Below are 12,940 nucleotides of genomic sequence, written 5' to 3' on the forward strand. Positions count from 1 at the left end.
AAGCTCTGCAGCTCCAACATTTGATGGGATCTATCTTGAGGTTATCTTGAGATGATTTCGGGGCTTTAGTGTCCCCGCGGCCCGTTCCTCGACCAGGCCTCCACCCCCAGGAAGCAGCCCGTGACAGCTGACTAACACCCAGGTACACCCAGGGATCCACACAAATTTGATTCTAAAGTTATTATCGATGGCAAAAATGACATTCCATTTAATATTACAAGGTACTTTATAGAGTAATTGTGATGGGGTTAATTAGAGACTGCAGAGTATTCACAAAAAGTTACTCCACCACCATGTAAAGTACTTTTTTGCATTTTTCTTATTTTCAACCACAGACGTGGCCGGACATTTACAATGCTAACCAGCATATATATACATTTGTATCTGTCCTCCATGGACAGGGTTAGAGATCTGTTAAACATATAGTTCAGGGATTTATTGAACAATCAACCACTGAAGGTGATTGTAGTGCTTTTAAAATGTAAGGTATTCAGTGATCAGGTAGCCACAAGCCACTATATCTAGTTCAGTTTGTGCTCTGCTTCAAAACCTGGGGTCAGATTCACGAAGCAGTTACGCAAGCACTTACGAACCTGTACAGCTTTTCTCAATCTTTGGCGGCTTTGTTTACAATTATTAAACAGTTAATGAGCTCCGAAGCACCAGGAGGCTGTTTATTTACGTAAGTACTTGCGTAACTGCTTCGTGAATCTGGTCCCAGGTTCGTAAGTGCTTGCGTAACTGGTTCGTGAATCTGGTCCCAGGTTCGTAAGTGCTTGCGTAACTGCTTCGTGAATCTGGCCCCAGGTTCGTAAGTGCTTGCGTAACTGCTTCGTGAATCTGGTCCCAGGTTCGTAAGTGCTTGCGTAACTGCTTCGTGAATCTGGTGCCAGGTTCGTAAGTGCTTGCGTAACTGCTTCGTGAATCTGGCCCCAGGTTCGTAAGTGCTTGCGTAACTGCTTCGTGAATCTGGTCCCAGGTTCGTAAGTGCTTGCGTAACTGCTTCGTGAATCTGGCCCCAGGTTCGTAAGTGCTTGCGTAACTGCCTCGTGAATCTGGTGCCTGGTCTCTACTCTACCAACATTGGAGAAGGTAAACTTTAGTGTTTACATAAAAAAGACGAGAGGTCAACATTAGTCTGTCTCACCAAGTAAACTTTTCCGCTGAAAGCTATTCCAACGGCCGCCAAGATGAAGGAATAACTCCGTTGGTAGAGTGTGAACTTGTAAACTCCCAGAGCAACACACAAGAGGGTGCACGACGGGTAAACAGTTTACCACCACCATCCTTGCCACAGGCTCCAGTACACCATACTCCAACCCACTTCCCCGATACATACAAGGCAGTGATGCCAATTTCTTACGTTATCTTGAGGTTATCTTGAGATGATTTCGGGGCTTTTAGTGTCCCCGCGGCCCGGTCCTCGACCAGGCCTCCACCCCCAGGAAGCAGCCCGTGACAGCTGACTAACACCCAGGTACCTATTTACTGCTAGGTAACAGGGGCATAGGGTGAAAGAAACTCTGCCCATTGTTTCTCGCCGGCGCCTGGGATCGAACCCACGACCACAGGATCCTGGGTTCTTATATCCTTATACATCCTTACGTCCTTATATACATTTCTATATAGTTTATATAGTTCTCTCCGTATAGCTAGAAGGAAGAAGGGTACAATGTGTATACCCAGGGTCGAGGCAGCTTTGTGTAGAGGCAGATGCGGGAGCCCCACTCTCCGTGCTGGTGATATCCCCCCTCCCCCACACCCCCCCACACCCCCCCCTCCCCCCTCAACACCGGATGCCCAACCGGTATTTTCACGCTCAATTGTTCTGTTGTGATGATAAGGAGAGAGAGAGAGAGAGAGAGAGAGAGAGAGAGAGAGAGAGAGAGAGAGAGAGAGAGAGAGAGAGAGAGAGAGAGAGAGAGAGAGAGCACTCTCACTAATACACCATCATCTCACCTCACTCCTTCACCATCCTTTATGGGCCTGACGGCTGAGTGGACAGCGCTCGGGATTCGTAGTCCTGAGATTCCGGGTTCGATCCCCGGTGGAGGCGGAAATAAATGGGCAGAGTTTATTTCATCCTGATGCCCCTGTTGACCTAGCAGTAAATAGGTACCTGGGAGTTAGACAGCTGCTACGGGCTGCTTCCTGGGGATGTGTAACAAAAAGGAGCCCTGGTCGAGGACCGGGCCGCGGGGACGCTAAGCCACGAAATCATCTCAAGATAACCTCAAGATAACCCCGGGGTGTTGGGAGGTTATCTTGGTCCTCCGCCCGTCCACAGGTTAGTAGGTGGGAGGGGGGTTGTCAGTCTACCTGTCCCCTGGCCAGTAGTCAATAAACCGCCCGTCCTGACTTGAGATCAATACCCCGAGCACCAGACATGTACTGAGTGTCGTGGGTCCTGGTGAGTGACGGTGTCGTGGGTCCTGGTGAGTGACGGTGTCGTGGGTCCTGGTGAGTGACGGTGTCGTGGGTCCTGGTGAGTGACGGTGTCGTGGGTCCTGGTGAGTGACGGTGTCGTGGGTCCTGGTGAGTGACGGTGTCGTGGGTCCTGGTGAGTGACGGCGTCGTGGGTCCTGGTGAGTGACGGCGTCGTGGGTCCTGGTGAGTGACGGCGTCGTGGGTCCTGGTGAGTGACGGCGTCGTGGGTCCTGGTGAGTGACGGCGTCGTGGGTCCTGGTGAGTGACGGCGTCGTGGGTCCTGGTGAGTGACGGTGTCGTGGGTCCTGGTGAGTGACGGCGTCGTGGGTCCTGCTGAGTGACGTTGTCGTGGGTCCTGGTGAGTGACGGCGTCGTGGGTCCTGGTGAGTGACGGCGTCGTGGGTCCTGGTGAGTGACGGCGTCGTGGGTCCTGGTGAGTGACGGCGTCGTGGGTCCTGGTGAGTGACGGTGTCGTGGGTCCTGGTGAGTGACGGCGTCGTGGGTCCTGCTGAGTGACGTTGTCGTGGGTCCTGGTGAGTGACGGCGTCGTGGGTCCTGGTGAGTGACGGCGTCGTGGGTCCTGGTGAGTGACGGCGTCGTGGGTCCTGGTGAGTGACGGCGTCGTGGGTCCTGGTGAGTGGTGGTGTCGTGGGTCCTGATGAGTGACGGCGTCGTGGGTCCTGGTGAGTGGTGGCGTCGTGGGTCCTGGTGAGTGACAGCGTCGTGGGTCCTGGTGAGTGACGGCGTCGTGGGTCCTGGTGAGTGACAGCGTCGTGGGTCCTGGTGAGTGACAGCGTCGTGGGTCCTGGTGAGTGACGGTGTCGTGGGTCCTGGTGAGTGACGGTGTCGTGGGTCCTGGTGAGTGACGGCGTCATGGGTCCTGGTGAGTGACAGCGTCGTGGGTCCTGGTGAGTGACGGCGTCGTGGGTCATGGTGAGTGACAGCGTCGTGGGTCCTGGTGAGTGACGGCGTCGTGGGTCATGGTGAGTGACAGCGTCGTGGGTCCTGGTGAGTGACAGCGTCGTGGGTCCTGGTGAGTGACAGCGTCGTGGGTCCTGGTGAGTGACAGCGTCGTGGGTCCTGGTGAGTGACAGCGTCGTGGGTCCTGGTGCAATAAGCTTCCCGTGCAATAAGAACACTCTACCCAACCACTTGGGCAGGACGGTAGAGCGACGGTCACGCTTCATGCAGGTCGGCGTTCAATCCCCGACCGTCCATAAGTGGCTATCTTCTTGAGGTTATCTTGAGACGATTTCGGGGCTTTTTTTTTAGTGTCCCCGCGGCCCGGTCCTCGACTAGGCCTCCACCCCCAGGAAGCAGCCCGTGACAGCTGACTAACACCCAGGTACCTATTTTACTGCTAGGTAACAGAATGGCTAGCCACCATTCCTTTCCCCCCCCCCGTCCCATCCCAAATCCTTATCCCGCCCGTCCCATCCCAAATCCTTATCCCGCCCGTCCCATCCCAAATCCTTATCCCGCCCGCGTCCCAGTGATTAGTCGTAATGGCTTGGCGCTTTCCCCCTGATAAGTTCCTTCCTTCCCAACTTGTTCGTTTGTTTGTTTGTTTTACAAAAAACAAAGCAAACTTGCCTCTGGCAAAGGTGCCAGAGGCTATAGAACACATCAACGTCTCTCCCACATCAATCCCCGTCCCCAATCCCCAATCCCCGTCCCCAATCCCCAATCCCCGTCCCCAATCCCCAATCCCCGTCCCCAATCCCCAATCCTCGTCCCCAATCCCCGTCAATCAGCCCACCATGCACACGACGCCAAGGAACATCAATAATAATGGAAAATTCCCATAATGGCGCGCACGACCACGACGACTCACGCGGAAAACGACCACCGGCCAGACGTGAATAAATAATTAGACCATTAGTCTTTATCAACTTGGCGCCGGAGGACGACCCCCAAGCCCTCAGGAAACGACTCAGAGGACGACCCCCAAGCCCTCAGGAAACGACTCAGAGGACGACCACCAAGCCCTCAGGAAACGACTCAGAGGACGACCACCAAGCCCTCAGGAAACGACCCAGAGGACGACCCCCAAGCCCTCAACATACGGCCCAGAGGACGACCACCAAGCCCTCAACATACGACCCAGAGGACGACCACCAAGCCCTCAACATACGGCCCAGAGGACGACCACCAAGCCCTCAGGAAACGACCCAGAGGACGACCCCCAAGCCCTCAACATACGGCCCAGAGGACGACCACAAGCCCTCAACAAACCACCCAAAGGACGACCACCAAGCCCTCAGGAAACGACCCAGAGGACGACCACAAGCCCTCAGGAAACGACTCAGAGGACGACCCCCAAGCCCTCAGGAAACGACTCAGAGGACGACCACAAGCCCTCAGGAAACGACCCAGAGGACGACCACCAAGCCCTCAACAAACGACCCAAAGGACGACCACCAAGCCCTCAGGAAACGACCCAGAGGACGACCACAAGCCCTCAGGAAACGACTCAGAGGACGACCCCCAAGCCCTCAGGAAACGACTCAGAGGACGACCACAAGCCCTCAGGAAACGACTCAGAGGACGACCACAAGCCCTCAAACGACCCAGAGGACGACCACAAGCCCCCAACAAACGACCCGGAGGACGACCACAAGCCCTCAACAAACGACCCAGAGGACGACCACCAAGCCCTCAGGAAACGACCCAGAGGACGACCACCAAGCCCTCAACAAACGACCCAGAGGACGACCACCAAGCCCTCAACAAACGACTCAGAGGACGACCCACAAACCCTCAGGAAACGACTCGGAGGACGACCACCAAGCCCTCAACAAACGACCCAGAGGACGACCCCCAAACCCTCAACATACGACCCAGAGGACGACCCCCAAGCCCTCAACAAACGACCCAGAGGACGACCCACAAGCCTTCAACATACGACCCAGAGGACGACCACCAAGCCCTCAACATACGACCCAGAGGACGACCCCCAAGCCCTCAACATACGACCCAGAGGACGACCACCAAGCCCTCAACATACGACCCAGAGGACGACCACCAGCCCTCAACATACGACCCAGAGGACGACCCACAAGCCCTCAACAAACGACCCAGAGGACGACCCACAAGCCCTCAACAAACGACCCAGAGGACGACCCCCAAGCCCTCAACAAACGACCCAGAGGACGACCACCAAGCCCTCAACAAACGACCCAGAGGACGACCACCAAGTCCTCAACATACGACCCAGAGGACGACCCCCAAGCCCTCAACATACGACCCAGAGGACGACCACCAAGCCCTCAACATACGACCCAGAGGACGACCACCAAGCCCTCAACAAACCACCCAGAGGACGACCACAAGCCCTCAACAAACCACCCAGAGGACGACCCCCAAGCCCTCAACAAACGACCCAGAGGACGACCCCAAGCCCTCAACAAACGACCCAGAGGACGACCCCAAGCCCTCAACAAACGACCCAGAGGACGACCACCAAGCCCTCAACATACGACCCAGAGGACGACCACCAAGCCCTCAACATACGACCCAAAATTAGTTTTCTCTAGTTTACCAAATTAGAGAAAACTAATTCTAGGTGATTAATAAAACTAATTCAATGTAGGTGATTGGCAGACAGTTGGCAAGAGATGCCTTAGTTCCAAAGTTAACTAACAGGGTCTCTATGGTATTTTGCATTCTTAGTCAATGCTGTTCAGAAATCGTAATATATTGGGGGAAATTTGGCTCATTGTCTGCTAATGACGAGAGTAAAGGACTTAATAGTCTTCCATTCTAAATAGACTTAACCATTTTATCATTTTAAGACTTTTATTTATCCATTTTAAGACCAAAATAGACTTAACCATAATACCATTTTAAATAGACTTAATAGTCTTCTTGAGGTTATCTTGAGATGATTTCGGGGCTTTAGTGTCCCCGCGGCCCGGTCCTCGACCAGGCCTCCACCCCCAGGAAGCAGCCCGTGACAGCTGACTAACACCCAGGTACCTATTTTCCTGCTAGGTAACAGGGGCATAGGGTGAAAGAAACTCTTCCCATTGTTTCTCTCCGGCGCCCGGGATTGAACCCGGGACCACAGGATTACAAGTCCAGCGTGCTGTCCGCTCGGCCGACCGGCTCCCTTTTAATAAAAGACTTAAGGGACCTAATAAAGGACTTAAATTTTCTATTACAAATACAGACTAAAGCAATATAATTTAAAGCAGTTTCCGTCTTTATATATATGATATGTATGATATGATATGTATGATATGATATGTATGATATGATATATATTTATATTTATTATATACGATGAACAAACTCACCATTATCGGTCGTCATTGGACCGACAGACTAAGAACAGCTATTTATTCTAACAACGATATTTATCGGATTTTAATTGGTTATTTTCTGCGACATATGTTCATTATTATTTCCTTGTTACGTCTGATGATCCTGATCTATGTCTATGTTTGTTTGTTTGACGTCTGAACAGTGCCCAAACACTACGGCACTTGTGTGTGTTCTGTCCATGTTCAGCAATAACATTCCAATTTAGGCATGAAAGCCTCTTCCCCGCCGGTTACACTTGTGCAAAACATGCTTTTTAAATTGGAAATTAATGGCCTGAACTATCTCATTGATTATTAAATTTGATTTTAAATTTGATGATGAATACTTCAACTAAACTTTCAACATACCAATACATTATTCATCAAATTTAATACTCTAACAGCCGCCTGGTGAACTACTAAATTAGTGCTAACTACCAGTTACAATTAACTACCAAGTGAAACAGCGTACCCTCTCAAAAGGAGTTATTAATTTTGTCAAGAAATTGAAGAAAGTGTCTTGGCTCAATTCGCCATTTTCGCCATGCTATAGTTACCACCAACGACCATGATTGGTTGAACAAGTTGCCTGCCCATTACGCCTCTGATTATGTATTTATTGTGTACTTATCTGTAATTGCTATGAATATAGAGTCGACGGCAGAGTCGATATAAGGAGTGAGTTATGAGTTTTAGACTTAATAAAATGACGACTTAAAAAGAGACTCGTATGAATTAATATTTCGCATTTATAGTATTATAATTAAGTATAATTATATAATATATATTATATTATATAATTGCGGTTTTATTTTTATAATTATGTCCGGCTTCACAGCGGTTGTTACAGCTGTATCCGGCTTCACAGCGGCTGTTACAGCCATATCCGGCTTCACAGCGGCTGTTACAGCTATGTTCCGGCTTCACAGCGGCTGTTACAGCTATGTTCCGGCTTCACAGCGGCTGTTACAGCCATATCCGGCTTCACAGCGGCTGTTACAGCCATATCCGGCTTCACAGCGGCTGCCACAGCTATATCCAGCTTCACAGCGGCTGCCACAGCTATATCCAGCTTCACAGCGGCTGCCACAGCTATATCCGGCTTTATAGCGGCTGCCACAGCTATATCCGGCTTTACAGCGGCTGCCACAGCCATATCCGGCTCCACAGCGGCTGTCCCAACTTTCACAGACGCAGTGCTGTATTTTGCTGTAAATTGCTCGGCCATATTTAAAATACAGACTGGAGAAAATTGCTGTATTTCTGTACTGTTAAGCCCGTCAATGTCTTGGCTATGAACAAGTCCCTGTTTCATATCTTAGCCAGACTTAACTGCCTAGTTAAGTAATTATCTGGTGATTTGAGAGATTCTGGCCATTAAGATGTGTCCTATCTTGAGGTTATCTTGAGATGATTTCGGGGCTTTAGTGTCCCCGCGGCCCGGTCCTCGACCAGGCCTCCACCCCCAGGAAGCAGCCCGTGACAGCTGACTAACTCCCAGGTACCTATTTACTGCTAGGTAACAGGGGCATTCAGGGTGAAAGAAACTTTGCCCATTTGTTTCTGCCTCGTGCGGGAATCGAACCCGCGCCACAGAATTACGAGCCCTGCGCGCTAACCACCAGGCTACGAGGTCCCCTAGGTCCTAGTGTAATTATAGGGCGTTTAATTAACTCGTCAGAGGGGTCTCGGTAGTGCAGTGGGATTCGTTCTCGAATCGCAATCCGGGTTTGGAATCCTGGTGAGCATGAATGCAATGTCTCAATTTTCCAGTTTTTCAATGACCACAATGCCATCCCATCCTGGCAACTGGCACTGTCTGCCATAAGCTTCCTCTGGTTGGCACAGCAACAGTGCCAGGGGGGTGGGGAAGGGGGGGGATGTGGTTCTCCTAATCCACCCAATCATTTTTCAGACCGAGAACCCATCTATGATTAGTTAAGGTCGTTAAACGACAGGTCGTCTCTCTAACAAGGTCTGTTTGTGTCGTTTAATCTCTGTATCGTTAATCTTCATCGTTTCTGCTATAAGTATACTAGAATGATTGTTGCATTGTCTGCAATGAATGATGCGAAGCTGTGGATTGTATTTTTTTTTTGTCTCTATCTGGTATGAGAATGAGAAACAGCAGTGGTGCAAATACCTTGCCCTGTGGTACAGTTTGTACCGTGTTTTGTGATACAGATCCTGTACCGTGCCCCGAGATACAGATCCTGTACCGTGCCCTGAGATACAGATCCTGTACCGTGCCCTGAGATACAGATCCTGTACCGTGCCCCGAGATACAGATCCTGTACCGTGCCCTGAGATACAGATCCTGTACCGTGCCCTGAGATACAGATCCTGTACCGTGCCCCGAGATACAGATCCTGTACCGTGCCCTGAGATACAGATCCTGTACCGTGCCCTGAGATACAGATCCTGTACCGTGCCCTGAGATACAGATCCTGTACCGTGCCCCGAGATACAGATCCTGTACCGTGCCCTGAGATACAGATCCTGTACCGTGCCCTGAGATACAGATCCTGTACCGTGCCCCGAGATACAGATCCTGTACCGTGCCCCGAGATACAGATCCTGTACCGTGCCCCGAGATACAGATCCTGTACCGTGCCCTGAGATACAGATCCTGTACCGTGCCCTGAGATACAGATCCTGTACCGTGCCCTGAGATACAGATCCTGTACCGTGCCCCGAGATACAGATCCTGTACCGTGCCCTGAGATACAGATCCTGTACCGTGCCCTGAGATACAGATCCTGTACCGTCCACAAGTGGTTGGGCACCATTCCTTTCCCCCCCGTCCCATCCCAAAACCTTATCCTGACCCCTTTCCAGTGCTATATAGTCGTAATGGTTAGGCGCTTTCTCCTGACTAGTTCCCCTTCTCAATATTACAGCGAGCGCTGGCGCTACAGACACTTTGTATTTCTCTATAGACATGGAGATGGGGAATCTGTACCCAGGACCGAGTACATGGGAGTTTTGTAATTTCTTCTTTCAAATCTTGGTGCTTTCGTACCTTATTGTACGTAATGTACAAAAGTCGTACGTATTGTACAAGTTTTGATATATAGAAGTTGTTCCTGTTCATATATAGATATATAGATGCCGTTTGGGGTTTTAATTTTCATGTTGTTTATTAGGGCGGTGAACGTAGTCTCGTATAGCTCTTTTAGGATTTCGCCTATTTCTATGTCGCTCTCTGTGTACAAACTTTCAATTGAAATTTAGGTCCAATACTTTTGTTTTTTATCTAAATTTACTTAAGAAAACATGCAAAATGCTTGTTTACGTATCTCTTGTTTGGTTTTGAGTTCCTTGTGTCTATCTTCCGTCTAGTGTGAGGTTATCTTGAGGTTATCTTGAGATGATTTCGGGGCTTTTAGTGTCCCCGCGGCCCGGTCCTCGACCAGGCCTCCACCCCCAGGAAGCAGCCCGTGACAGCTGACTAACACCCAGGTACCTATTTTACTGCTAGGTAACAGGGGCATAGGGTGAAAGAAACTCTGCCCATTGTTTCTCGCCGGCGCCTGGGATTGAACCCGGGACCACAGGATTACAAGTCCCGCGTGCTGTCCGCTCGGCCGACCGGCTCCTGTGAGGGCTAAGTTCCTGCGCTGACCCTTTATTGTCTCCTTGTTTATATAATATTTTCGTGGCTGTGAAAATTGTGTCTTAAGAGTTATTTTGAGTTAGTATTTTATTTCTTCTGTAATGTTGTCTGCGTTCTCAAGTTGCTTCTCCGTTTGATCTGCCGCGAAGGAACGATTTAAAGCAGACTTGGAACACCTCGAGAGGGAAGTGTTCCGTTCCTTGTGTGGGAGTTTTGTTCATGTTCACTACTGTTCCTTGTGTGGGAGTTTTGTTCATGTTCACTACTGTTCCTTGTGTGGGAGTTTTGTTCATGTGGTTCACTACTGTTCCTTGTGTGGGAGTTTTGTTCATGTGGTTCACTACTGTTCCTTGTGTGGGAGTTTTGTTCATGTTCACTACTGTTCCTTGTGTGGGAGTTTTGTTCATGTTCACTACTGTTCCTTGTGTGGGAGTTTTGTTCATGTGGTTCACTACTGTTCCTTGTGTGGGAACTTGTTCATGTTGTTCACTACAGTTCCTTGTGCGGGAGTTTTGTTCATATAGTTCCATGTGTGTTCTTCCCCATCAATCCTCGTATTGGTGAAATTGAATTTATTGAACAATCCTTCCTGTTTGTTAATAAGTTTGATGTATTATGTATATAATTATTAGTCTAGCAATGTGGCTAACTCTAACCAACCTATGACAGTCGTGTGCCACCCACGTGTCACCTTGCAAAGTTTGGTGAGGCTAGCTGCAAGCATCCGGCCTCGGGAAGACAAAAGTCTCCTATATATAGCAATAAACTTAAGTGACTTATCTCGCATCATTACCCGAACACGCGGTAAGGTGTAGCAGTGGTGTAGGGGGGTGTTAGGGGGTGATGACAGCCTGTGGGTGAGATAGCAAGATATCAGCCAGATACTTGATGGTACCAGGCGGCGCTACGGTAGCTATCAGTCGTAAGATAAGAGCGGCGCCGCGGGCTTTGTGTAGGCGCCCCGCAGCCCTGACCCCACACCCCCCACCTACACCCCCTCTACACCCCCACCTACACCCCCTCGACACCCCCCTCTACACCCCACACACACGCCTAGCACCTCAGGGCAAGCCCTGCCGGTGCCCCGTGCCCTGGGTAGCCGGGTAGAGCGTATGGAGCTACCCCAGAAAGCGTGTCTCTCCGCGTGTTAAATCCCACAGACGTGCTCCTTTAGCTGTTTCACACAAGCGGCGACCCGTCGACCCGTCGACCACCACGACCACACCCACACGACCACATCTGGTCGTACATATAGTAACGACCCGGACCTCCAGGTCGTTACTGATTACACGTTAATTATGTTCCAACTATTAATGGATATATTAAGGCATTTTATCTGAAGTAAAGTCGACATTTTGTCAATATATTATATCGGTGCACTGTGTACTGTTGTGGTCACTGTACTGTGTTATGGTCACTGTGTACTGTGTTATGGCAGCTAGAACTATGTGTACTAGCTGCCCTAAACTATATGAAGGGGAGTACAGTGTGTGTCAAGAACTAGCTGCCCTAGACTATATGAAGGGGAGTACAGAGTGTGTCAAGAACTAGCTGCCCTAGACTATATGAAGGGGAGTACAGAGTGTGTCAAGAACTAGCTGCCCTAGACTATATGAAGGGGAGTACAGAGTGTGTCAAGAACTAGCTGCCCTAGACTATATGAAGGGGAGTACAGTGTGTGTCAAGAACTAGCTGCCCTAGACTATATGAAGGGCAGTACAGTGTGTGTCAAGAACTAGCTGCCCTAGACTATATGAAGGGCAGTACAGTGTGTGTCAAGAACTAGCTGCCCTAGACTATATGAAGGGGAGTACAGTGTGTGTCAAGAACTAGCTGCCCTAGACTATATGAAGAGGAGTACAGAGTGTGTCAAGAACTAGCTGCCCTAAACTATATGAAGGGGAGTACAGTGTGTGTCAAGAACTAGCTGCCCTAGACTATATGAAGGGTAGTACAGTGTGTGTCAAGAACTAGCTGCCCTAGACTATATGAAGGGGAGTACAGTGTGTGTCAAGAACTAGCTGCCCTAGACTATATGAAGGGGAGTACAGAGTGTGTCAGAAAGCAACGTGATGCTGGAAGTCCCCATCACACAGGGTAGTTAGTCATACAGGACCATGTGATCAGTAGTCTACACTGACAGACTCTGGGAGCATTATGAGGATATCATCATGAACACGAGAGGTAATAAAGTAATTACAGAGCTCCAGGTACCTCATGCCAACTGGTCTGAATGGTGTAATAACTGGGCATTCAGTGATGTAGTGTGGGAGATCATGCCGCAGTTCCTGCTCACAGAGTTTGCACCTGGAGTGCTCAGGATTGGGAGATCCGTCACCTGTAACCACCTGCCACAGGTAACGGTAACCCAACCTGATCCTGGCAACCACTGTGTCGCACAGTCTGGTAGACGTTTTGTGCTGTCCATAAACACGGGTTTCGGATGTGAACATCATAACTTGTTATGCTAATGCTTTCAGGCCTTTCCATAAACGTTAGAACATTTTTAGCCCTTCTGAAGAGGGTCATCTTCTGTTTGCAGGATAGGATAGGTTGTTAGGTGGCCACTCAGATCAATCACTGTCCCTCCGAG

General features: G+C 50.0%; 1 protein-coding gene across 1 annotated transcript; it reads left to right on the forward strand.

Annotated features, from left to right (window-relative positions):
• The first annotated feature begins 3,300 nt into the window (after positions 1-3,300).
• On the forward strand, positions 3,301-5,953 carry LOC123764562 (uncharacterized protein FLJ40521-like). The gene is made up of 2 exons (XM_069314631.1): positions 3,301-3,310; positions 4,353-5,953. The coding sequence occupies exons 1-2, from the start codon at positions 3,301-3,303 to the stop codon at positions 5,951-5,953; spliced, it is 1,611 nt and encodes a 536-aa protein (XP_069170732.1).
• The last annotated feature ends 6,987 nt before the right edge of the window (positions 5,954-12,940 follow it).

This window comes from Procambarus clarkii, chromosome 79 (genome assembly GCF_040958095.1).
Source record: "Procambarus clarkii isolate CNS0578487 chromosome 79, FALCON_Pclarkii_2.0, whole genome shotgun sequence".
In the NCBI taxonomy this organism is placed as follows: domain Eukaryota; kingdom Metazoa; phylum Arthropoda; class Malacostraca; order Decapoda; family Cambaridae; genus Procambarus; species Procambarus clarkii.